Source organism: Anarrhichthys ocellatus, unplaced genomic scaffold (genome assembly GCF_004355925.1).
Source record: "Anarrhichthys ocellatus isolate YVR2014 unplaced genomic scaffold, GSC_Weel_1.0 scaffold48, whole genome shotgun sequence".
NCBI lineage: Eukaryota > Metazoa > Chordata > Actinopteri > Perciformes > Anarhichadidae > Anarrhichthys > Anarrhichthys ocellatus.
Genome location: NW_022280078.1, coordinates 2,718,193 through 2,745,822, shown reverse-complemented (window position 1 = coordinate 2,745,822; position 27,630 = coordinate 2,718,193). Strand labels below are relative to the sequence as shown.

At 42.2% G+C, this 27,630-nt stretch overlaps 1 protein-coding gene across 4 annotated transcripts in view; it reads left to right on the top strand.

Moving 5' to 3' along the window:
* The first annotated feature begins 209 nt into the window (after positions 1-209).
* tns3.2 (tensin 3, tandem duplicate 2) overlaps positions 210-27,630 on the top strand; it is a 42,186-nt gene continuing 14,765 nt past the window's right edge. Inside the window, exons 1-16 of one of the 4 annotated variants that reach the window (XM_031869777.1) lie at positions 210-1,274; positions 4,347-4,514; positions 4,655-4,705; positions 4,793-4,915; positions 5,030-5,094; positions 6,440-6,523; positions 6,799-6,911; positions 7,187-7,247; positions 7,346-7,421; positions 8,104-8,233; positions 8,468-8,533; positions 9,631-9,735; positions 13,877-14,839; positions 20,148-20,278; positions 21,278-21,386; positions 21,480-21,548. In XM_031869777.1, coding sequence (XP_031725637.1) covers positions 4,365-4,514; positions 4,655-4,705; positions 4,793-4,915; positions 5,030-5,094; positions 6,440-6,523; positions 6,799-6,911; positions 7,187-7,247; positions 7,346-7,421; positions 8,104-8,233; positions 8,468-8,533; positions 9,631-9,735; positions 13,877-14,839; positions 20,148-20,278; positions 21,278-21,386; positions 21,480-21,548 — 2,296 coding nt within the window. In that variant the 5' untranslated portion in view covers positions 210-1,274; positions 4,347-4,364. Of the gene's footprint in view, positions 4,515-4,654; positions 4,706-4,792; positions 5,095-5,333; positions 6,524-6,798; positions 6,912-7,186; positions 7,248-7,345; positions 7,422-8,103; positions 8,234-8,467; positions 8,534-9,630; positions 9,736-13,876; positions 14,840-20,147; positions 20,279-21,277; positions 21,387-21,479; positions 21,549-27,630 lie in introns of those variants that run through there. The other 3 variants (XM_031869775.1, XM_031869778.1, XM_031869779.1) reach the window with 3 other exon arrangements.

Genomic DNA, 27,630 nt, shown 5'->3' with positions numbered 1-27,630 from the left:
TGTATCCAGTGGTGGAATGTAATAGATTTAGCAAAAAGTGTTAATTAGTAAAGTATATAGTAACTAATGCAGTTCAATGTAACAAAGTAAAAAGTAGGGTACAACATTGTATAGTATAATACATATTTTGATATTCCAATAAATAAATAAAACAGAAGATCCTTGTAGGCGCGAGAGGTAGTTCTGTCAACTACAGAAGCCACGAAGTACAAGCTTCATTCAGTCGGTGAAGGAAACATACAGTGCAGCTATATTATCTTACTTTATCTGGCTCCACCGGTCACATTTTAAGAGCATGGTTTTAAACCTAAACTACGAGTATTGTTTAGTTTTATGATGTGATTATATTTCATCTCGTAAATGTATACAATTAAGCGTCCCCGACAACTCGCTGCATAGTTTATTTCTTGACAATAAGACAACATAGAAGCGTTGTAGCTCGTCTTTTGGCGCCACCTAGTGGGAAAAAGGCCGTATCACGATGGCGACCAGTAATTATTTAGAAACAGCTTATTATTTTACTCGTTACAAGTCAGTGGTGGAAGAAGTATTCAGATCCTTTACTTAACAGTGTAAATTGCACTGTAGTGGGTCATGGTGAAGCTATTTCAAACAATTTTATTTTGGAGTTGAATCCCAAACAATGCCTCATATATTATTTTTTGTTGGCACAAAATCTTAATCGACGTAAAAAGTACATTTCTCATGAAGTAGAAGTAAAAGTATAAAGTAGCAGATAATGGAAATAATCAAGTGCTATTTTCTCAAATTTGTACTTTAGTATCCTAGATGAGTAAATGTGCTTTGTTTACATTGCACTGCTAGTTAGCACACTGATACAACAAATCCTTGGTATGATTCAAAGTAGTTTCTCTCCCTTAATGGATCAGGGGTTGGAGTGTCCTTGACATAAAGCAATTCATAAAATCTTTGTGTTTCTATGCTTCCATGGAGCACAGATAAAGTGGAGATCTCTCTCTTTATTCAGCCATATATGCTCATTGTTTTTAAGAGAGACGTATCAGTGTGTTGTAACCGCCTTTGTCTTTGTTGATTTCTCATGCACACCAATGCTGTCACATTGCAGTCCAACAGAGGGCAAAGTGCAAGCTGCACTGTGACTTTATAGTTCAGCCTGCTCTCTCTCTCTTGTTCTCTTTCGCTTCCTCCCTCCCCCTGTCAAGTCTCCACCTTGTTTTCTATACCAGTCAGACTTTCACTCACCAGGCGATATATTTGCTGTGATTTTCTTGTTTATTGGAACATCAGTAAAGGTAAGACCCCTTCCTGTTGTCTAAAATGTTTATTTTTTTATTTAAAGTAATTTACATCAATTGTTAATCCACTCCTATGAAGCTTCCCACTATTTCAGCATGGCCAGTTCAATGTTCATTCATGTGCGGCAAACTGGACATATTGCTTCTCCCTACTTGAATGTTGACGGGCACTGATGCAAGTCCAAATCTGATTCTAGACCACCACTTTCAGTAAACAAAGGGGACATGTGATGGATGGTAAATCTCGGGGGGATTAATAATAAAAAGTGCCTCCCTGCCGATGCAGTAAGAGGGGGAGATTAGCCTACTGACATATTAAGACACTGAGCCCCAGGAGACATGTTTCCACTGGGATTCAGTCCATTTTAAGAGGCCATTTAATCTCGCAGTAAGTCTTAAAAGCCTACTTTTCTAAGGTCAAGTGAAAAACCCTGCCGGTGGGGATGTTATAATCCCATTTATTACTAATGCAAATGAACTTGCCTTGAATCAAGTGACATGGATTTGATACTAATTAGATGGACTTCTAATTGATTGAGATATCCTTGAAACAAGTAGAATAAAATAAAATGACATCATCCCGTTGGCGGATTTAAGTCAATGTATGAATTAACAAATAACTAAAAAGTCTCTGTGGGGATCAAAGGAACTAAAGGGAGATTAGTTTACTGCTCTAATAAAAAGCCTTTAGGGAAGGGGGAAAAGCAGAGATGGAGAGGATCTAAATGGAGAAGAAACTAGTAATACAATAGCTGTTCACAGTGAGGTGTTGCTGTCAACTTTTAGTTCTGGTATTTTGCACAACCACTTTCTATTTCTAAGAATCTGTCGGTTGAACTACAGACACTCGGATGGCTCTATTCCTGCTGCATTTGAGAAGGCAGAGGATGTTTGTTATACTGTCAAAAAAGAAAGAAACAAAGATGGCTAATCCATTTCAGAATGCCTTCCTTTAAAATGGGAAATAGAGACTATAATTAGAGTTGAAACTCAAGGACATTGCTGAGTAGTTCTCCCTATAGCAACGTGTGTGTGTGTATATGTGTGGTTGAGTCATTCACTTCAGTTTGTTTTTGGTTCCTCAGGCAGAGCTGACAAATTTAGATTGCAGCAAGTCTAAAAATGTTGAGAAAACAGCAGAAATACATAATTGGAGAGTAGTCAGTCATTAAGATTGTTTGCCCAACCCTGTCAACAGTTTCAGCCAGGACACGTCATACACTCTCAAAAACAGAGTGAGGAGTACATGTTTGTGTCGTGTTTGTATCATGTTTGTATTGGATCAGGTCTTTGTCATAGCACTTGTAATTGGTCTTTTTTAAGTCACTTTCTTTTTCTTCCAAAACCAAGGAAATAGGGGAACATGAAAGAGAAAAATAGCACAGTGATTCACTGCATATTTCCCAAAGAGTAGACCATTGTTTGTACGTTTTGGTGACATGGGGTACGCTACTGCATTTGTAACTTTAAAGGTACAAATTGGGGATATGAAATAGAGGGTTAGTACTTGTACAAGCTACTACCCCAGTGATGCGTATTTGTTCTCCAATATGTACACATCTGCTGTATGCCTCCTTCTGAGAATGTTGGTTACCTGCTCAGTTAAATGAAAGAAAAACAATTAAATTCAACTTAATTGTATATTGTAAAAAAAAAAACTCTTCTTTGGAATTGGGATCAATAATTCGCTCCGGTCAGACCTCATGATCCTGTTCTGATGATGTCATGTTAAGTTTTAGACATTTGACCACCCTGACCATAGTACAAATGACACTATTTGTACTAACATAATGAATCTGCTCACATTAAAGAATAACAGTGGAGCGGAACAGAACACGAGGTGACAGGATTGAACCTGATCATTCATGCTGCAGTGGTTCCCAGTAGGTTATTCTTGTACCGTTGCTCTGGTGAAAACGGTTGTATCATTGTTTACAGTGCTGTGGTCACATGGTCAGGGTGAAGGCAAGGTTAACCACAGCTCGTCTGTTGATCTCACACCCATTGACATGCACTGACATGCGTGTAATTGTGCTGGTCCATATCCTAAGACAAAGCCCAGAACTATGCACTCCATGGTTCACAGAAGAATACGGCAGGATATCACCTTCTTTAGGACTTGGGAGTAATATGGTCAAAATAACAGTGACCTAAAGGTATACTCTTAAGTATGTGATGTCAATGTCAGGCCACATTTTCATATGGGGTTTTAAGGAACAGGTAGATTGCAGGGATTATTCTATAAGACTAAGGTGTTCCCAAACAAATTTCCCAAAATGTCAAACTATTCTTTCAAGATTTGGGCCTTAATTTGTGTTAACACAGTCACTTTGAGTTACTAACAATAACACTAATTTGCTAGCTGTATGTAAAATTCTGCTTTTCCTCACGTTGAAACAAGTTTCGCAAGAATGACTCTCAATTTGTATCAATGCTGTCGTTGATAAAATGATCAATTTTTAGGTCTTAAAAATCTTTCCAGCTCCTTTAACCTAATCACAGATAATGACCTTATCATGAGTACAGAAGCAGAACTTAGTTCGTAGTTGGAACTTCATAGAAGTGATTTAGAGAATAACTTTGGAGATAGAGCCTCTCCCTTTTTTCGAATTATAGGACCGTGAATGCATAATACTAAAAATAAACTTTCGGGGAACATCAAAGTCATGTGAATAACTCACATTGTTATCATTCTACGGTCATGGTGTTGTGTCCTCATCAGAGGCTGTGTTTTAGTTGATGGTGATGAGTAATAAGATCTGGTGTTTCTTCTGTGACTCATCGTCACCTCTGATCCGGTCACAAGCCATAAAGAAGGTTTCCAGTGAATCAGTCTTTCGTTCACTTCCTTGTTTTTTACTTCCTTGTTCTTTTGGCCTTGACCCCACTTTGTTTTAGCATCCCATCCTGTAAAAGGATTTTTAGGATTACTAAGGCTGACCGGGTTTGAACTCGCATACGGTATCTGTGTGGGCCAAAGATATTTAACATCTGCTGACCTGCAGAGAAAATTCTCACTTCCCCTATGACTTTCATTCTTACACACCCTGCACGTCGCTTCCCGTATAGCTGCCCATATGATCAGTCATGGAGGAACAGCAGCGAATCGATCTGACTTACATCACCGAACGCATCATCACCATATTCTGCCCTCCTGGATGTCCAGAGAAGATCTACCTGCAGAACCTGCAGGAGATTATTCTCATGCTGCAGTCCAAGCATGGACACCACTACATGGTGAGCTGGAACACACACACAAAGAGCTGGAAGAAACACTCAGATCTTGAGTAAAAGTAGCAATACCACAACGCAGAAGAATCACCCAATCACATATATGTCTTGATTTGCAATTTCTGAATTTGTCCTTCCTTCTTCAGCTCATCAACCTCTCACAGAAAAACAAAACTCTCACCCAAATGAACCACAAGGTAATGATGACACTCCTGACTACCTATTTGAGAGGTAATATGTTGAAGTGTATATGCGTGTTACAGTGTGTGTGGTTTGTCTGTCAGGTTTTGGACACAGGTTGGGTGGATCTCCTGGCCCCTGACCTGGATCACATCTTTAGTGTGTGCAGGACAATGAAGAACTGGCTGCAAACACATCCGAAGCACGTCCTGGTGTTACACTGCAGGGTAAAACGTCACTGGTTTCCTCTGCGCACACTGACACTGACATCTCTTTTAAAATCAATCTATCGGTGAAATTGTTAAGTTCATTTATCCTGATTCTGCGGTTGGACTCCACAGGGATGTAAAGGCCGGCTCGGAGTTCTAGTGGCTTCTTACATCCACTTCAGCAACATGTCAGCCAGGTAACACTGATGCCATGTGAATCCATTCAAATGGTGTGTGTGTGTGTGTGTGTGTGTGTGTCTCACCGGAGATGATGACGTAACCATTTGCAATATGTAAATGATGGGAATGCTGACTAGTCTGCTACTAGATCCGTCAACAACATCAATATTGCAATTCAATTTGGCACAGATATTTGGGGTTCCCAAAGGATGAATGTTAAAGCGACTGTTTATTGTTGGACATACTGTATTTGCAGATCAAAGAGCGCTGACAGAACAATAGAGTGACCAGAGGCTGAGTCACTGTATGTCTCCAACAGCCAAAGGGCAGGAACAGGACGGCTGATTGAGGAGACTTTGAACGAGACTGTTATTTGATTCCCGGGCCGGGATCCTGTTGCTGCTGGACACTAGCGAATTTATTGACTGTTAATTTACCTGCATGACAGAGTCTGGGCCTAGAAGACACAACATTTTTTACATTTCGGTGGAAAGCATTTTTGGAGCAAACATTACAGCCTTTGTGTTTTATGTGGCTGCATGTTTTCTATTTCATGGTTTAAATGTGAGTTATAGAAAGTTATTAACATCGTCTTTTGCATGTCTAAGCGTGGGATGATGGGATAGGTTAGTTCGACGCAAATCAATATCCACTGAAAATGCAGAATAAAGAGGATGATGAGGTTGGTTTCTGCACTGTTGGCGCGCTCGTGTACTGTTCATGGCTGACTCATTGATGAGAAATATCTGATTGTGACCATTGTCCCTCTATGTGCTTGTGTGAGCGAGTGCAGGTATGCAAAGTTGTATAAAACTGAGTGAAGTCTGATTGTCGGTCGGGGCTGACAGGTTTGAAAATTAAAACAAAATCTGAATGTGAAGTCTAAAAGAACTTGTAGCCCGCTGAGGGTAGTGGCTACAGTAGCTGCTGCTGGCATAACACACACACATATTTGACTGAGCTGTCAGACGTTGAGTTGCATTGTGGGTAATATATATTCATTTGTCAAGGAAGAAGAAAATGCAATGCAAAACAGATTTTCCCCAAATTTAAGCTAACATATTTGGTGCTACGAATCGAGATAATTCTGTGGTTGAGAAAACAATATCACCACAGGGTCTATTTAGTATGTTCTAGTGCTTTCGATCACACCACATGATCTTCATCTCTGTGGGTTTGGCTGCACAGCATGAGTTTCTGCTGAGTTGCCCACCAGAGGCAGGCATCTCAGAGATAGACATCTCAAAACCGTGGCACATAAAAATCAAACTATCTGCATCAGTTAGATACGACTTCAGGTACGTTTAGGTGAACTGAGGAGTGTAAAATGCATCACCATCTGAATATATGCCTCTCTCTCAGTGCAGAACTTTCTCTCGACCACTTTGCCATGAGGAGGTTCTACAATGACAAACTGTCGGCTCTGATGACCCCCTCGCAAAAACGGTAAGAACAGGGTCTGTTGAGCAGGACCACTGCAGGTCAAAGGTGAGCTCTGGTTCAGGCCTCAGCCTCTGGTCTTCGGTGTAGGCCGAGGAATCTGATGTGACTGTTGACCTCAGGGTGCAGGGTCACTAATCACCTGATTTATCCTCTTGTGAAATAGTTACTATAATAAAGCTACAATTAGGTACTGAAACAAGGAGAAGGACTCAATGAACATCACAACCACACTTTTATCCAGTCACAACAGCATGAATGTGTTTCTCTGTGCTCTCCAGGTATGTGTGGTTGCTGGGAAGCATGTTGAAGGGCGGACTGAGGATGTGTCCCTCGCCGTCTTTCCTCCTGTGTGTTGTTCTGCACGGTCTTCCCAAAATACGACCAGATGGAGGTAAGCAGATGTCTAATCTGAATAAGAGGAAGCAAATAGCAGTAGCTGGCCGTTGTACAAGCCCCTTACATGGCATACACTGTATTCTTATTTTCATCTTATTGAGGAAGAAAAAGGAAAGCTTAAAAGGTAAAACCTGTAACGTCCAAAAGTCGTCCAAATCAAGTCAAAGTCTCAAACAGCTCTGCTTTAATGACATGCTTCTTGAACAATGCTGAACATTTTCTTTCTCAAGTGAACGCCATCTTTTGTGATGAAAGTCTTCCTTTTCCCAGCATGTAGTCTCTTCCTGAGAGTCTACCAGAGTCTACAAGCTGTTTGCACATCAGCAGTCTAGTAAGAAAGCACATCAGATCACATTGTAATCTCCTAACATGGCAGGATGTTATTCAGAATAGAATATAGTGTGTAATGTGTGTTTGTATCAATCTCAGCCATGTTAATGCAGCCCAGACAGACCGCCTCTACTTTGTGCTCCAGCCAGCTCAGCTGCTCAAAGGGGACATCATGGTGAGTGGCAATGTTTTCTTTTGATCCTTTAGGTTTATATATAAAGATATTGTTTTCTACTGCAGTATCAGGAACAAATTGTAAAATCTTTATTATGAGGAACCATTAGAAGCTAACCTTGCAGAAACCCTATTTTACTTGCCTTGTTGCGAATGTATAGATTATATTTCTGATGTATGTATTAAGGAAAATTAATATATATTTAAAAGAAAAGCTTGCCTATTGACAAATTTCACATTTTTTAATGTTCAGTTGACACTGGTTAAAAGACCCTCTAGTTTACGGTAGAAATGACTTGGAATTAATTAATTAGAAGTGTACCAAAGAGCTGTCTCTTTCTTTCTATAATTTGCATCAAATTGCAGAATTCTTTCCAGGAAAATTCTTAGAAATGATGTATTCCGAAATGTCGGACCTGTAAAATTGCAAAGTCTTATATGTTTAAACTGTATTTAAAAAATATGACAAAATAAATCACAAATATTAAAGACATAAATACTAACTAATTCAAAATGAATAAAATAAAACATAGTTCCCATTCATAAACCTAAATTGACAGGAAGTGGTTATTTACTGGCCTCTTATTTAGCATTAATGACTATGCAACAGAAAGCCTTTATTCTCAGTGAATCTGATTAGAGCAGCACATACAAGACGTGTGTCATCTTCTGTCTGATTTTAGGTGGTTTGTTATGATAAAAACAGCCAGTCAGCCAGCCGTCAGGTCGTCTTCCGTCTCCAGTTTCATACGGGCCTCGTACTCGGACACACCCTCACTTTCTGTAAGGCCGACCTGGACTGTGCCAGTGAAGGTATTTATAAGCTGCACACTGTTGTTTCAGCCACTATCACACTCTGCAGCAATATCCATCTCAATCAGTAACTAATAACTCCTTCAGTCTTCTTCCAATGTAAATAAAACACCTATCAGAACTAACCTTGGACCCTGTATCAGCTGTGTTGGTGTGCAGCTGTGAAATACACATGGAAATATGTCCAGTGTGGAAAGTTTACTGTCCAGCTGTCTGATTTTGTTATTATTCCAGATGCCCGGTTCCCAGAAGATGGAAAAGTGGAGCTGTTGCTTTCCGACAGCCCTGAAAAGATTACAGGTACACTTCTTCTGAAGCTTGTAGTAAACTAAAGGCACCAGCAAACACGGCCACAGTGAACTGGATAACAGAACCGAGAAAAAATATGTAGGTGAAATGTGTTTCAGGGGTTTTTCAGAGGTTTGCCAAGCTTTATTAATCCAGTATCCACTATATATTGGTCCAAGCTTTCATACTTTTATTGTTGTTCAAAAGAAACACGATAAAAAGTCGACCGCTATAAGGCTCTATTTAGCAGGTGTACGCCACATGTACTATCTTAGCTTAGCGTGTTTGTTTGTTAACATTTAATAATTAGCATAGTACCCGAAAGACAGCTGAGGCTGATGGGGAATGTCATTGGTTTTGCAGGTATTTAGTCATCAATCAAAGCATTGGATAAAAATTTCGACCTCATTGTGGCGCTATGGGAAGAGTCAGGGAAGCCATTATGATTCATCCTCTGGGGACAATGAATGTGTGAACCAAATGTCATGGAAATAGTTCTGATATTTTAATGGGGGTCAGAAACCGTGGGCCGACAGACCTGAAAAAGTAAAGTTATCCAGTAATGTAGGAGGTTTTGTTTATTCGCCTGTCATCTTGTCTGACCCCGTCGTTGAACCACTGCTCAAACTGGCACATGGACACCCAGAACACACTCACACGTGCACAAAAAACCCTCATCCACACAGACATATTATTTGGGCTGTGAATGAATAACACAACCATCGAGTTTAACAAACAGTCACCCAGGTGGGGGCAGTGTTGGACATCGGGAGGAGGGCATGACAGCCAAACTGGCACTCAGCGCTCATAATCACACTCCTCGCCTCTCAACAGGAAGCAATACGAGGAGTTATCACACACACACATCTGACAGGAATTCTGACTGGAGATACTGTACATGCTAAAACACAGAGGCGGGCAAAACCAGGACACACACACACGCACACGCACATGCAAGACACAGACATTGAGCAAAACCAGAATTAAAGCTCACACTATTTCTTAAATCAAACTTCAAATGAGATCTGGTGTGTGCCGTTGGTGTTTAACTGACTCCTGACCAGGACTGCCTCTTTGTCTGCTGGTCTGTTTGTCATTTCCATGTGCAGGCAGAGAAGTGTGGAGCAACGGACGCTGTGTGACGGTGGACTATAACACCTTAGACCCTTTGGTTAGACGAGATTCATACCAAGACACGTCTTCTCTTGAGACAGGTGAGCTGCATTCTAATGTTTTTCATTAGATAACGTTTTTATTGCTTTTCTTTCACTTTCTCTTCCTGTTGTTCTCGATTCCCGTTGAGTCTCTGGTTTAATTATTAGACAGGATTCAACAGCAAAGCACTACTTTTGAAGACACAGCACATGATGGGAGATAAATGAACGTGTCTGCTCTGCTCTTACATGATGGTGACCTTTATTCTGTTCCCATGGTGGCATTCTTAGGAAAACTAGACTGCCAATCCAGGGCTGCTTAGTTTTGACTTTTAGACGTTTTACCTCCTTCACAACTAATGATTTGGCCTCCATCAATTCCTGACAGACTTGTCTGGTTCTTTAACTAATAAACGCTCTCCTCGGTTGACGCTGCCAGAAAGGAAGCTGTGAGAGCGGTGAGAGTCAACTGAAACAGTAAAGCTGTGAGCCGGACTGACAAACACCGCTTTCACTACACATGATTTCCAGTAAATGGTGTAAAACATGCAAAATCACAGGCATAGTTCTTTAATGATCCTTCTACTAATCTGTTTTTATACAATGGATCAAAGGTCTGCATGTAATGTAAGATCAGTTGGTCTCAGAGCTGAACGAGAGAGAACTGGATCAGCTCTTTGAGAGCGCAGGCTTCCGCAAAGGCCATGCCCTATCTTGCACCGTTAATAAAAGTGAAAAAATAATTAGTTTCCACCCTGTGATTCGTATCCGCTCCACAGAAAAACAACAACAAAAAAAAAATACATTCATAACTAGAAGGGCACAACCCCTTCACTGAAAGAAGATCAAAGAACTGGAGGCTTTTCTCGATGGAAAAGATGTTTTTGCTCCTCTCCCTACTCACTTCAGCAAGCGTTTGATTGACAGATGGTTCATCCAGTCACCTGCCAAGTATTGCTTTTGAAAGTGAATGCCCTTTTCCAAACAGTCTCCAATGACAGCTTCGGACATGGTTCAGTGTAGCAATCCATCTGGCGGTCAGGTTAGGTGGGGACCAAAATGGAGCTAAAAGAAGACTGAATAATGGACATAAATTCATCAGGTGGAAAAAAACACCACCAGGTGGATGTGGAAGTTGGCAGCTGTTTGCTGACATGTTAATCTTAACAACTTTGAGAGATGATTTGTCAAAGTTAAGTGTTTTTTTTCCCCAGCTTGTTGTGGAGTTTTTCCTCCCCAAAGTTGCCAAAATACATCAGTTAATGTATCTCCGGCTGCTCTCCAGAAGTCGTATTCCTCTGCGGGTGCAGATCCAGTCTGGGAGATGGTCTGTTTAGACTCTGGTCTTGGCTGTGGTCAGTGCTGTGGGTAATTGTCCGGTCATCAGAGTGACAGTTTACAACTGTTGTGGTCATGATGACTGTTCCTGGGAATGGGCGTACATGACAATCATGTAGACTCAGCCAGACCACACCCTTGTATTTGGAGGTGGCTGTTTGTGAAAGAGTTTCCATTTAGGTGGAATAACCGTTCGCACACACAGAAAAACACCAGCAGAAAAACACCAGCACAAAAACACACATCCAGATAGCTGAAACAATCACTTAAAGCGGCGGTTGAGGTTTTAGTTCCAGCTGTTTTATGCCGCTGCTAAATCTGCTCTGCCAAGGCATGTAATTTAAATGGACCGATCACTGATGGAGAAATTCACAAAAGTGGCATGTAAACACACATTTACACACATGCTCACATGAACGCAAACACACACATGACCATTACCTTTAACCGTCAGCACACACGCATGCAACATCAGCATAATCAGGGTGCCAGCAAGTTAGCAACGCAGCCAGTCGCAAGAATGTTGTTTTCAACCCCAGGTGGTTCTACTTTACCCTCTCAGCCCACTCACACCCCTCCCCTCCACTGCCCCTATCTCTCCATCGCCCCCATCTTCTTTTACTCTCCTTTGCTTCTCTTCCCGTTTATCATGGTCTTCATTTTTCCAGCTGAAGCGTGTTGCTTTCAGGTTCAAGTTGCAGGTTGCAATTTTTCCAATCTGTCCCCTTCCCCCTTCTGCACACAAGTCTCTCCAGAGCCCGCCCCCATGTTTACATTCCCCTCTCCATATTTGGCCAGCTCAAGGTCCTTGTGCTTTGTGTTTCCCTTCTTGAAAGTGCATTGTGTGTGTGTGTGTGTGTGTGTTGCACACACTCCTCCACCGGTGTGCAGATATATGTGCTTCCATGCAGCCTGGTGAATGATCCACCCTTCGATTTCCTTCTATTGCTTTCCCCCTTCGACATGAAAATGCATGAGCGTACACCCTCTGCACAGCATTACCTACCTGTGTCAGCCGGGGCAGGATGCAGCGGGGAAAGAGGAGGAGGGATGAGGCAAAGCAAGGGTAATTCTGTAGTGACGGTGAAGGCGGGGATTGGTAGTGCAGGGACTGAGCAGCCGAGGAAGTAGTGACACGAGAGAGGGGAAAGAGAGAAAGGGGGGGGGGGGGGGGGACTGGGGGGGGCTGTTAGCACCTTAAGAGAAAGAATGTTCTTTCTTGTCTTCCTGTGGCAGCCTGAGAGGACGACAGCAGAGGAGCAAACTTCAACTAAGCTGGTCTGAATCTTTTTCAGCCTCCCTTTTTCCTCTTTCCGTTTGTCTCCTCATCCTTTTCATTCTGTCCTCGTCCTTGCCCCCTCTTTCAGCTTGTCATCTGTTTCTCTTTTCCTCTTTTTCTGACTCCGAAGGGAGGCTTCAGAGAGCATTTCCATCCTGTTTCTAGTCCACAGTGGGAACAGTGAAAGTTTAGTGACGGACTGCTGGTGAGTAAGTGAGCTGCTTTTTCACGCTAGTTTGGTATTTTCTACAAAAGTTCTTACAGTGTTGGGGAAATTTACACAAAGTGTTTACCAGTGTTTGTGTGAACGTACTAGTGTGTGAGAGACCTAACAGACCAGCTGTGAGGTTTTACCATGCCTGTCTGGTATTTGAGTTTTATTGCCTCTCTGGACTTAAGAGCTGCTCATACAGCTCTGGTATGCTCTGTATGTATTGTTACGGTCACTGTACGAGGCACTTTTATCTCATTTGAATGTAACGACCTTTATCAGGAAAGGACTTGCTTGTTTAGTTGTAATACGCACTGTCTAGTACATTTAGAGGTGCAACTTCCTATAGTTTTCATTAAAGAAAAGTCTAAAACCAAAATGTATTCAGTTTACTATCATATTTGACAAAAAATAATAGAATTGTGAAGCAAGTACAAGGGAATGCTGGGCATTTTTGCATGAAAAAACTACTTAAACGATGTATCAAATAATTGGTTCATTTGATTCATTTCTTTTGATTGAATAACTGATTAATCGATTGATTGTCCCAGGTCTAGTAGGTTTCCAACTTGCTGTAAGACTTAGAAATACACTCTCTTGTTGCAAAAGACAGTTACAATATATATATATGTGTGTGTGTGTGTGTACGCGCAATCAGCTCTATTTGACCTCAGGTGCACGTCTATGATGGACGCGTCCTTTGCATGACACACACACAGACAACTAAACACGCATGCATCCGCCAGCCTACACAAAGGGCCTCTGTGTTATCTACATGGAGTGTGTCTGAAGTGATGTCTGTGGTCTAACAGGTGGTGTGTTTGTGTGTGTGTGTGTCATGGTGAATCACATATAGTAGTGCAGGGATATATGTAGTAAGAGTATCTTCAATACAAAGGTGTTATTTGTGCTAAAGTTAAAAATGAGTTAGTTCGTCAAGATTTTACATTTAGCTTTGATCAACTCACTAAAATCTCCCCAATCAGTGTTCTCCATGCAGCTCTGTTCACAGATTAGAGAAGATAGGAGTTAAAAAATGTTGATATGCTCCTTTACTGGAGCTCACCTTCAGTTTTTACAGTGATGTCACAGCAATACGCTTTGTGATTTGTAAACATTTTGCCTTTAAGGCTACATACATGCACATACATAAACCACTAATTGGCGGAACTGCTGCATCCTACATCATTAAATATGAAATAGCAGTTTTGGGGTTTTTTTTTTGCAGTTGAGGACTCCCTGATTTCATCACGTCCTCCTCACATCTGACACCAAACCGACACGCTTGCTTCTATAGGTCACCTTCTCATCTGTTTTCACTCTTCCGTCAACACATAAACCTTCTGTTGACCGCTGTAATTTTGTTTTCACAGCTCCACCTCACGTCCTGGACCCTGGAAATGGCAGTTTGTTTGCCAGAGTGAGGAAGAAGAGTAGTGAGGAAGGAGCGTCGTTCCGCCTGACCACCAGCAGCCCCAGCTGCAGTGACCAAGCTCCGTCTGCCAGCAGTGACTCAGGCCTGTCTGTTGTGTCTCAGGGGTGGACCGGAGCCGGAGGGAGCAGGGGGGCTGCACGGGACAAGTGTACCCAGGCAGGGAAGCTGCTCTCCGGGTTGGACTTTGAGATTGCTCAGCCTCTTCTGGAGGTCATGACTGAGCTTGCTGCGTCCAGCGGATGGGAGGGGGAGATGACTGGAGACGACCCTGAACTGGGACACACTATCAATGGAGAGGCCTCGTCCAGCGAGAGGGAAACTGACATATTAGATGATGAGGAGGACGTAGATGGCGTAGCACCTCCCGCTTCAGACATGCCGAGCTCAAGCAGCATCTGCTCCGTCTCCTCTGAGAACCTGCCTGAAACTCAGAGATCAGCCCACGCCGAGTACTCCACGCACTCCTGGGTTCGGCAGCAGCAGATGGTTGACGTCGTCACTGATGCCTCCATTCAAGTTGATGGGGAAGAGAGGTTGAGCCGGCTGAGAAAACAGAGGCCGCCGCCTCTGGTGGCTCCTAACACCCCACCTCGAGGACTCACCAGCAGGGAAGCGGTGCAGAGGGGGCCGGCAAACGAGGATGGCGGGCACAACGTCACACAACACACAGATGTTACACACGACATACAGTCCGTTAGTACCGCACTCGCTTCATCTTGCCAAGATGAGGATTTGTCGTCGTTAACCACAGATATTGACGAGTCCATAGAGCAGCTGAACCTGCTGATTCTGGATCTGGACCCCACCTTTATTCCCGTTCCCACCAGCTGTGCCCCCCTGTCCCGCTCTGCCCCCCTCCACTCCAATGGCCTCAGCCACACGGGAAATACCCATCTGTCAGGTAAGACAGTGATAATGATTGAAGCATCACACCACAGAATAAAAATACTAGTTTCAAATGATGCCGAATCCTTATCTTGCCTAGCAGAATGGCTCTAGGGTTGGCGCTGTTGATCGGTTAGTCCACCAGGCTGAAATCTCCAACAACTATTGGATGTATTACCACGAAATTTTGTACAGACAGTCATGGTTCCCAGATGATGAGTCCTACTGACTTTGGTGATCCCCTGGCTTTTTCTCTAGCGCCACCAGCACGTTTTGATTTTGAGTGAAAGTTTTGGGTGGTTTGTCATGAAATCTGTCATGAAATCTGGTACACACACGATCCAATCTTTTGCTTCATGACCAAATACCTGCAGAACGACTGTCATTCCCATCCGCCTGAGCTGCACTTTGTGTACCTTGTATACCTGCTAAGCCTCAGCACATTAACATTGCTAGATTAGCATTTCGCTCAAAGCCCTGCTGTGTTGAAGAGCGGACAGCGTGCAGTGGATGTTTACGAGGCTGATCAAACCTCAGCACTTATAGCCAACATTTTCTGTCTTGCTAAATACAGCTATAACTAAAAATATACGTATTTTGGGTAAACTGACCCTTTACCTTGGTTCAATATAACAGTACCTTTACACAGCTCTACTTGTACAGAGACATAAAACAGTCCACTGTAATACTGTGACTGGCTGAAATGCCACGCTAAAGAAAATACATGTGTGCCAACAAGCTGGCTGGCAGATGAAGCTTGTACGTTGGACGTGTTATATTGTGGAGCTCAGTATAGCCTGCACTTACAGAGAAACATTCATAACCCAGACCGAAATACTGAAGCGCTGCCCGATTGTGGAAATCTACATCTGGGTTTGTTGAAGAACAGAAGGTGTGTTTGTTAGTGCGCACAGTGTTTGCTGAAAGGGTGGAAGCATTCGATTAAACAGTTAGTGAATATTCCTGCAATGTAAAATGTGTTTACCCTTCAATCCGTCTTAGTTTGAATGGAAATGTACAGCGGTGGAAGAGAAGGTTCCATAAGTGAAGTATGTGTGAAGAAGGAGCAATCTGACCTCTCACCTCAGTGAAGCTGTCATGAGTCCATAACATGAGAGAGCTCAAAGCTTTAGCAGATCTAGATCCAGAATCAATCCACTGCATACCTTCTGATTAAACTATAACACAATAGTTAAAATCCTGACAAAGAAAAGGAAGTTTTAATAGTGCAGGTCAACTATTTTGAATCTGGGATAAGGCAAACACGTTTAACATGTATTCTCTATCAACAGCAGCAGTCAGGGAGCCGTCGGGACTCTTAACTGTCGTAGTTCAGGATTTTAACATACTGGCCTATTTATCATTCAGACCTGCATGCCTGTTGCTTTCACAGCACATCAGGGTAAAATTATTCCACCTTTTGTGACGCACCATAAAACCTAACAGACTTGTGGACGTCAAAAAAAGAGCTGATTTGAAAATGATTCAGGCCCATCGGTCTGCAATCTGTCTGTCTGCCTCAAAGCCTCTGGATCAAGAAGCTAGAATGACCTCAACAACTTTGCCAGACTCGGCTGTGAAGCCTACAGAATACAATTTACTATTACACACCAATATTGCCTAAAATAAATGCACCCTATTTCATTCTCTCCAGAATTGTCTCCAACACACCTGGTCATGCAATTCAGGCATCATGTAATTGGTTAATGATAGCCAAATATCTCATACCACACAGGCTACAATATAATCAGATGTAATTCAGATTTATTTCTATTATTTTCAACCTGCAGTCTGGCTGTATTGCTCATTCAGCTACAGAGCAACAGTTGTAATAACTGTGTGCAAAAAAGCTCACCAATAAAAATATAAAGGAGGCCGGGAATTGTTTTTATCACTTTTTTAATACAATTAGTCTTTTAATAAGTTTTTTTTTACTGTCCCTTGTATCATACACTATTTGTTTAGTTTAAAAGTCATCAACAAAAGTATGAGGAAGGGAAGTTTTTTATGGAAGACAATATTGCTGTAATGTTGCTCATGTACAAGAAGTTTGAAGAATGCAATTAATTCACAAATATCAGACCTTTGTGACTTTTTACTTCAGCTACACTGCTATGAAGTTGTTGATGTGGCGAAAGCCAAAAGGTGTCCACTGCCTTCATTTTTATTTACTATCTGGAATTGCTGGAGGATAGAAAAGTTGTTCCTTCGAAGTAGTCTACTCATGAATTCACTCTCACCGATGACTGCTTTAGCTGTTTGACTTGGAGACGACCTGATATCCTCCCCAAATCCAAAGATGAAAAAACGGATTAACTAATTTTCCTGACAACAAATATCCTTTTCACTTCCAGTTGTTCTTGTTTTAGTTGATTTGATTCATTTGCATTAAAATATACAGCTTTGTTCATTATTAAGTTATTTTTTGAGTTTCTTGGTGCCTATGATTGTTTGACAATCATTTTTTTAAGAGGCTATATTGTAAATGAGGTCTCTACCTCAATGTATTTCCGAGTTTAAATAAGGGTTGAATGAGTATCAATTCGACATGGAGCCAATAATGTGTGAACAGAGGGGGAAAGGTGTGTTTAGCTGTGCAGACAAATAATGACTTGATTACGACTCAAAAGTTTCGCACTTGGGACTTGATTTGGGACAGCTTTGTCAAGACTTACTTGCAAAACCTTTTAAAATCTTGAACCTGAACATGTCACAGTGATGATTCCCGTTTTCATGACGCACGTCTGCCATCTTTGGCTCTCCATCACTGTTTCTTGTCCCCCCGCTGGCACATACGGCAGATTTACTCCCTCTAATATCCACTGGGACGCAGCCAGGAAGAAGAGGCACATTTCTGCCGCGACCTCCACCCTTGATTCATTTTCTGTTTGAGAACAGTGGGTCATAGATGTGTGGGTGATATCATTGCTTCCCAGCTCTTTGCATGCGGAGCAGCTGGTGCATCAAAGCTAACCCCGAGTGGGCCCGGTGGTTCTTATGGGAGCTCCTGACAGTCCAGAGCATCCGTGACAGCTCCTGCATCTTCAACCCCGCGGCCATGTGCCTCGCGGGGTTACATTACCGCTGACATTTAACCTCTGACCTGTTTTTTGTACAGCGTCAGGTCGATGAGAGGTCTGGTGGCTCTTCTCCCGATCATGGAATTTGAGCACAGGAAACGGAGCATGTGTTTTTGTATGTATGTGGGTAGGCGAGTTTGAGAATCTCCCGAGGGCATGATTGAAGCAGTACCACCAATATTTCACTGCTGAGTTACTGCAGCAGTTTGAAACGTGTGTTTTTCAAAGCCATGTTTTGAGGAAGGGGTTTATAAGTGATCAGGAATGCTTTTGAAGTTTTGACACAACACTTTGCTCTCCAGTGTGTCTGCATCGTGCCCTCCTTCCTCTGTCTCTAATCTTTGGAGGTGAAGTCTTCAAAAGTGAATAGCCTCCTCACAAGTACAGCGGGAATCAAGTGATACTCGACACTGTACAAAAAACAAAAAAAAACACCCTCAGCTGGCCCTCTGGTGCAGAAGAGGAACCGGATTAGTTTCAGTTGGACTAGTATGCGAGCTTGAGATGCTCGCAATGAAAGCGGAGCTCACAATGTTCCACATTGCTGTTTATAGTTGATATGCACAATTAAGCGTGGTCCCATATATGGTCGACCTCAATCATGACACACTCGTCAGACTGTAGCTTCTGTGTTACGGTGTGTATTTGGTGTTTCCATAAACTTCCAAGGTTGCGTTACAGCAGTGGTTCTCAAACTGTGGGGCGCGCCCCTCTAGTGGGGCGCGGTGGTATTACAGGTGGGGCGCAGGGGGAAATGCAGAATCTTTTTTTTTTTTTTTTTTAAGTAATTAATAAATACATGGCAAAATGTATGGAAGCCCGTTTCCGTCACTGTGAGGAAAAATTACAGATCCTGTAAGTCATTATAATGAGATACTATCTCAAACTAATGACTTAGCATCTCATAATTATGACTTAGCATCTCATATCAGCCAATTGTAATAAGCTATTTTTTGCCAAATTCTAGTTCTTTTTTGCACAGATTGAACTTTATTTGCATTGTTCTAACAAAGTGATTGCACATTTTATTTGTTTTTGTCTGATGGAGCAAGCTGGTTTACTTGAAAGTGATTGCAATTTTCTTTATTCTATTATTTGAAAAAGCACAGATGGAGGAGTCACAAAATGTTATTTCAATAAAAATTCAACATAGACCATTTTGTTACAATTTTGTTGGGGTGGTGGGGCATGAACATTTTTTTTCCTCCAAAGTGGGGCGCGACAGAAAAAGTTTGAGAACCACTGCGTTACAGTAACATTTTATAATTTTCGTAATATAACTTGTGTTCTACCTGAGTACAAGAGCTGTCGAGAGTTTTACAAAGTGTTTCTACCGTGACAACCTTCTAACTGCGCTACTCATGGCACAAGTAAACTAGCTACCAAGGCAACCGAAAAGAATCCTCGTGACACTTTTTGGCTTTTTACCTCTTTCGCCGTCCCACGAGAGTTTTAACACCATTCACGCTCCCAGAAAGCAGAGCTTTCCTCTCAGTTTCCATATTCACCAACAGCCGAGACAAAGATCCAGAGCGGTACTTGCTTGCACCGGTAGCCCACGTTACGCTTGTCAATTAAAAAGATAATTTCGCATCTCAAGAAAAGTTTGTCGTGAAGCTGTTGAAGTATAAGACTGTGAAAATACGTAGAACGAATACACACCCAAAAGTCGCGCAAGTCAACGTTAGCTAGCTGACATTAAACTTTGTATAACACTCACTGTAACCTTGCACAGCCGGTCCAAGGTCCTGTGAGTTAGTAGCATTAGAAGAGACGATGCTTCTGAAGATGTCGATATTTAAGTGTTTTAAAAACTAACCAGTAACCTGATGATGCACTCACATCTGAAAAGAGAACTGGACCGATCGTCCGACAGATGTTTTGTTCCGACGACTCGCCATAATGTTCCACCATCTGGTCACGGTGAAGTCTTGTTTGGTCACACAGGGCCTGACCTGATGACAGGAGCTGCCCAGTGCCGTTAAGACGCTTTTGTCAGAGACAAACACGCCAACACATGAACCACCGTCATCACCTTTAATTGCCATTTCCCAACAATGCGTCAGTGCTGTTTAATGCTGTGTTTTTGTTAGACCAAACTGTTTGTGGACATTTCATTTCATAGAAGAATACATGACTGTGTTTGATTCTTTGGCTGATTATATTCCAGATTATAGTCGGTCTGACTGTCTGGCTCTCCTTATCTGCCTCCCACGCCCGCCCTCCCCTCTCTCGTTATCTCAGGTTGGAAGCAGCAGATGCAGGTCAGTGACGTGACGGACTACGCTGGTCTCCATTCTCCAGGATGGAGGCGGGATGGTGCTCAGAGCTTTAGAGGCTCGCCCGTCTGCACTCCACCCTTCTCACCATCTCAGGTGATCCCAATTTCCCAGTTCCTCGCAGACACTTTGACACAAATGTACTGTTTTCAGCAAGACAGCTGTTTTGAGAGAAAAAAGCTGTTAAAATGTACACTATACCTGCTCAGCAGCAAACAGCAGAGAGACACAGTTAGAGACTCGCTGGTGAACATAGGGGAGCATTTAGCAGGAGTATGTGGAGACCAAACATAGAGCTATGTCTTGATTTAAAAAAATAAATAAAAAATGCATTGACGGGGGTTGATGGCTCTTGTAGCAGTCTGGAGCTCTGCTATCCGTCAGCTGCAGTTCCAAAAAGAGACGTAGAATATCACATGCTAGTTTACATACATGATTAACTTGTATGATTGTTTTTTGTGCAATGTACTATGTCACCTAAGAATCCTCACTTTAGATGTTGTTGCATGTAATGTAATGTTTATTTATGATGTTATTGCATCTCAAACTGTTGCTTGAATTTATGTGGATTTATTTACTTTTTTTATTGTTTCAGACTTGTGCTCGAGCTTGTTTAACGTCGGTCTTGAATCGAATACAACGCCAATTTGGTCTTAATGTCTTGACTTGTCTTGAACTCCCAAAACTTTCAAAGACTGTGAATTCACGTGTTATTGAATTACATAAAAGAAAAAGATTTATCACTTTAAAATCAGTTCAAATGTCTGTATAGATTATGATTATGTAACTTTATCTGCATCTCTGTAGATGTTTCTTTTCTACCTTCCTCCCTCCCTCTTTTCTTTTTTTTGATGTTTCTGCTCTTGCACTCACTGAAGATACGCTGGGTGGCATGAATGGCCAAACTGTTTACACCAAAACAGAGGCTGTAGCCACACACAGATCACAAGACTGATGTCTGCTGATGTGTGTGTGTGTGTGTGTGTGTGTGTGTGTGTGGGCTTCTTCGCCTGTAAGACTTACAAAAACATGTTATTGACTTTTCCCCTTGTTTTTTTTCTTACTTTCTTTTATCCTTTTGTTCTTTTATTAAAGCATGGACATCTCTACAAAACCAACACTGTGGACTATCGGGGACAGACAGACAGCCCTGACATTGTCCCAGCTACTCCGTCCTTCCCAGTGTCTCCTCCGACGCCCTACGGTAAGAGATAAGGTCAGAATGGACATTTGATGCGTCTTGATGTGGGTGTGTCCGCAGTTTGGAGTCTTATCAGCGTCTGCCTTCTCTTCCCAGTGAAACATTTCTCAGAGTTGTCCCCGCTCAGGACTGGTGGGCAGTGGGACCAACACAGCTGGACACAAGGTACACTTCCCAGAGAGAGTGTGTGTGACCATATACTGTACATGTATATGTGTGTGTGTGTGTGTGTGTGTGACTGGCGAGACCATTAGAGTTTAAACTCCTTGATTGCTGCCGGACAGGGTTCAAGGGCTGGCTGGAATGTCCTCTTGGCATAATTTACCATATACACACACACACACACACACACACACACACACACACACACACCTGTGTGTGTCTGTCCTTTGGCCTGTCCTTTGTTGGCTGGATATGTGGGCATGGCTCTGTTTGTGGTAAGTCGGGTCTGGCTTGAGGCAGACAGATGGCGTGTTTATTATTTTCAGGTTTGAGGTAAAAAGTGGTTGGATGAGTTGATAAAATGGATTGGGATATCCATGAAGGGACAGCTGATACTGGACTCTAATAATAGTTGACGGTAACAGAGGAAGAGACCACTGCAGGCAGGATGTCCACTCACTTCCTGTTCTGGGAGGGGACGGGAGGAGAGGGGAGGGTCTTTTGTTACTGGGACATCCTGCCCGAGGAGATATGTACCACACAGCTGCAGAAGAAATTTACTGGGGTGTCAAAAAACACAAGCGTCTTTCAGCGGTTGTGTCTCATATCTGATCCGAGTGTCAGGTGCTTTTGTGCTTTACCGCAGAGGGAAAAAAGACAACATATGATGCGACACTAATTAGTACAGGGAGGGTGCTACTGTGGGAACACGACCAAAATCTCGGACAAAAATAATTTCAACAGTTTCTGTAGACTCATTCTGTTGTGAAGTATGAAAAAGATGGTAAATCTGGAGGATAAACATATCAGGTTTTCCATTTTTCTATCCTGACTTGAACATAACTGGCCTCGGCAAAATAATGAAGCAGAAAACAACATCAAATAGCAAGTTTATCTACTTTAATAGTCCAAAACCAACAAAAACAAATGGCTAAAAAGGAACAAAGTATTTCTAAATATGTGACCCTCTGCAAGGCGTCCAGGTGGGTGGGACGAAATACATGTATTCAGCAATATTTTGGCATCACTAGAATTAGTATTCACAACATTTGTTAAAGGTAGAACCACTATTTTATAAAAACCTTTATAAATGATCATATGGAGGCATTGAGTCATGAAAGGGAAGTAAATGCATCCTGTTAAAATGTTGAAGAGAATTTTGAAGAGATTTTGAGATCCAGTTGATTGCTTATCAACTGGATACTACATAATGTACTCTACTATCACACACTGGATTCATAATATCATGGCAAACGTGCAGAATTCTGCAGTATAATTCAAATGTTCAGAGTGACTGAGTTAGACCCGAACAGAGTGATTGATGAGGAGTTTATGACTGAATAAGTCTTTGCATTTTGACCATTTTGTACATGTTAAATGTTGAATTATAGATGGTATACAGAGCTGTGTTTAAGGTGTTCATTTTATTGTGATGTTGCGTGAGCAATTTGTCTTGCATCAGGACAAAAACAGAAACAGATGACAAAACAGACAAAAGTGATTTCATCGCACCGCACAGTTTCTTTTTAAAACTCAACTCAAGCCCTTTATTTAAGGTTTGTTTATGTTCAGGATGTTAATCAAGTCAAAGTTAAACGGCAAACATTTCAATATCAAATCTGTTTATTATCAGTTCACATCAAATATTGTGACCATAGCATATTGTCATCCATTTATTGATAACAAAACCAAAGAACTACTCATGATGACATTTTGCTCTGTATTGCAGACGGATCAGTTCATTCTCTTAAAGGGCAGATCCGCCTGTTTATTGTAAACACCTTTGAACAGGCCGGATGGAGAAGGAGCTGATGAAATCATTCCTTGTGTACAGAAAAAACACACCAGATTCTTTTTCTCCTCTGGATGAACAGAAGAATTAACAAAGGACACAGAATATCTGGAGCTGGGGGGAGGGGGGGGGGGGCAGACGAGAGTTTCCTGTTTCCCACGTTAAAGGCAGACGATTGTCTGGAAAACAATTCAGATTCCCCCATTTAAATTATTTGTACTTAATGTTAGTCATTACTGTGATCACAGTTTGACCCGAGGCTACTGTAATGTGGGCAGCAGCAGATAGCTCCAAAACAACAGCGGAGCCCTTCAGCTGTGCTCATCACTGTGTTATCACCGGGCTAATCACACTGGGCGTTCGGGGATCCTGGTATGTTACGTGCATGCTGTGAGGTTATCATACAGACATTTACAGTAGTACAGTGATCCAGGGAGGTACTGTTTGGGGGATTTTAAGTCAAAAACTTCTACACATCAGTGAAAATGTCATAAATCTAGATCTAGATTAAAACTAAATAAATTAAGATATGGATGTAAAAAATATGAATGCGGTGCATCTTTCAGCACCACAGAGGCGAAGAGAGAGATGCTGTTTATTTCAATAAGCAGCCTACACTTTATTGCTGAACATTTTACTAATCCTCCCTCCTGTGGATAAAACAGTGGTTTGGTCTGACCTTTTCACTCAATATCACTGCGGCTGGAAGAGAGGTTGATGAGAGCAGTAAGACTGAACCAAAACAGTAAATTTATAGTACTGCAAAACCAAAACAATGAGCTGCTAGAAACGCTCTGCAGAGCTGAGGGGAACTGCAGAGTTTGGTGATAATTATCTGCGTGTTTGTCACTATGAGCGACTCCTTTCACGTTACACATTTCATCCATGGTTAACATAGAAATATTGATTGTTGTTGCTTTGAGTTGAATTTCTGCTCAAATTTGACAAGAGTTTACATAGAAGCATGGTTTCAAAAGCATTTCAGGATCTACATGTCAATGTAAATTAGGTCCTATCAACATTTTTACACCAAACTCATCCCAGTTAGACCACTAGGTGGCTTTTGACCTGCAAAATCACAAAGTCAGTCCTTACAGGGATTACTTAAATGCAGGAATGTGGCTGATGGGTGACACACATGTCATTTGAGAAACCAGCCTGCCTTTGGCTTGAAGGTATTGTCGTTCTGACTTCAACTATTGGGTATTAAAATTATTTCATCAAAGAAAATTCTTTAACCAAAGACAGAAATGTAAATCAACAAAATCTTTCAGTGTACGTCAACAGACGGACTGCATTCTTTATGTCTATTCTATACTTTACACATCGCAAAGTCACGACAGCATTTTGCCTTGCATCAACCCAAAGACGAACTCTGCTGCTGCCTCTGTATACTTTCATTTCCTAGTGACGACAAAGCGCAGCCCTAAAATGTTACATAATAACATTTCCTTTGTGTACTTGTGGCCGAATCAAAATAAACAGCGATAAATGCAGAAGCTCTCAGCCAGCGGACGCAGGTTTCGGCCAAAGGAATGTAGATGCTGTTATGAGCCGAGGCTTTAGCGAAGGCAGATGGTTGGTTCAGACAAACACTTGACTGTCTGAACCTCAGGGGTCAAAGGTCAGGAGAAAGTACCGGGGAGTGGGCAGAGAGGACAGGGGAAACCTCTCCTGCTCCTTCAGATGATTGGATTTGTTGTCGGTGATGAACGAGAGCGACGATACATCTTAAAAGTTTTCAGTGCTTCCCCCGTTTCCAGTCTTTACGCCGAGCTACGCTAACCAGCTTCATACTGAACAGCCATATAGTGGTAATATTCTTACATGAACGTGACTAAACATACCCAAAATGTGAAAACTACTCCTTTAATACAGGGACGAACACTAGACAACAACATACTCTTAAGTCATTGTCCTTTGCTAATGCTTTTCGAGGTTGTCACAGATGGACAGAGCTCATTTCCTGTGACACGGGACAGGTTAAAATAATGCACGCAGCACATGTCCCCGCTGACACACAAGTAAACTCAACACAATTCAATCAAGAGCTGTATTGTGTAATTTATGATGTGCTAAGATTAGACACATGGCAGGAGACATGGTCAGTGTGTGTCTGCATGCCTTTGTCTCTGTGTTTGTGGCGAGCAGATGGTGGGAGTGGACACACATGCCTTGACAGAGAGGCCATAGAGACACCCCCCCCCCCCCCCCCCCCTCCCTCCCTCCCTCCCTACCCGACCACCTCCTCCTCTCTGGTCCATAAAAAGCCACATATGACCTCTGACCACTGGAGTCCATTCTGATTGGGGGAAAGTGCTTGCAGTGGCCCAGCAGGAACAATGCTCAGTGGTCAGTGAGAGGAAGAGGAGGGAGGGTATGTAGACATGCATGGAGGGGAGGGGGGAGCAGTTCTCTACCTCTTGTCCCTCCCTCCATACAAACCCAGAAGTGAAGCTGTGTCACAACAAGCCAGGAACAAACGGGGAGCTTATTTTTTTTTCCATCTGGGGGAACGCAAGGATTCGGGCATGGCGGCGAAACGATCCAGCCACTGAAAAAAAAAAGACAAGTAGGGGCTCAGATTGCTTTCAGGAGAAAAAGGAGAGGAGGAGATTCTGGTAATAGGGAGAGTTTCATTCACACTGGGAGGCAAAACATACCAGACAGAGATAGAGACTTTGGAACAGGAAGGTGAAGGAGTGATCCTAAAACAGGAAACCGGCAAATAACAGGAGACTTCAGAGAGTGTCGCACCATGACTGCGTCTCTCGGTACGTACGAGCATGCACATGTGTGTCAGAGAGCTTTGTGTGTAAAAAACCCTTCCCAATCTCTCCAAGCCGTTTATGAACTCTAACACCTTTTCCCTTCCTCCTTGCGTTGGATATTGTTTCTCCTTCTCACAGCAGGATTTTTTTTTCCTGTTTTCTCCTCATTCTCTCTCCTGTTTATACAGCGTTATCTTTGTCTCTCCTGGGAATTTTAAGGAGGGTACACATGCACTGAAACACTTCACATCTCTCCTCCAGGCCGCTGGTATTTGCAGATAGCTTCTGGAATTATTTTTTTGTCAGATGCCTTTTCTCTTTTCAAGAAACAACCCCCATCCAAACTTTGTCTTTCTGTCTCTTTGTGCATGAAAATACTTTTTTTTGTGGGTCTGGACAGCTGTATGTATGCAGCCCCTCTGACATCTCACACTCGGTGGGATGATGAGATGGTTTGTTCCACTGCATCGTTCATGATCTCATCCTCTTAAAGGCTATTTTGGACTCCAACGTGCAGCCATGGAAGAGTGATGCATTGGTGGTTTACCATGGAGGCTTTTCCCCCCTTTTTTTCTGCAGAAGCCTTCAGAGATTCAGCTGTCTTTTTTTCTTCTTTTGTCGGGGTGCTTAATGCTTCCCACATCTCCCAGATATGTCATACACGATAAAACTACTTCTTGCTGAGCCACGAGTTAAATGGTTCCAAAATGTTTGCAGTCATTTCATACAAAGAGAACATTGGAAGTCGAGCACATATTTTCCACGCGTGTTAAAACTGGAATGCTGGTGTGCTCGATGCCACTTATAGTAAGTGAAATTTCTCGGCCTTTACAGCCCTCCAGAAGTCATGTGGTTTTGCAGAGAGCAAACTCCACTAGAGCAGAAACGATGAGTCGATTAATCAATCAACGCGAGCTTGTCATTTGTGAGGATTTGCTACCAGCTACACCTTGGACCTCAGCAAATTGGACAATATTTTACCTCTAATTTCCACAACAGTTTCTGGATATAACCTTTTAAATTGGTGATGATAATAATAGGTAAAATAGCAACAATGTGCTCAATACATTTTAAGTGATTTATTCCGATTAAGTGCAAGTGTAAACTAGGAGTTCTTCAGTCACTGCACACCAGGTCTTCATGCAAAAATGTCAAATTTGATGACAAAGCATATATAACATATATGAATCGATGAACACTGAATATTTACCTGGATTACCAAACTGTGCAGATCATTTCTTCCTATCTTATGACATATTGTAGACCAAACAATTCTGGATAAATTCAGAAAATAACTGTCAGATTCATTTATAGTTCAGCCCCACAACAGGAACGTTTGGCCAGCGTTGAAAGCAGATTGACGACATTCGCTGCCACATGTGAGATTGGGGAAAATCAATAATTTCCTCGGGGAAAAAAGTTATTAGGGAGCGCTGCTACGAGACGCTGTGCAGACGTCTGCTGTGTGAGAAACATTCGGCTTTCACAGGACTGCAGGGAATTAAGGGCAAAAAAAGGCCGA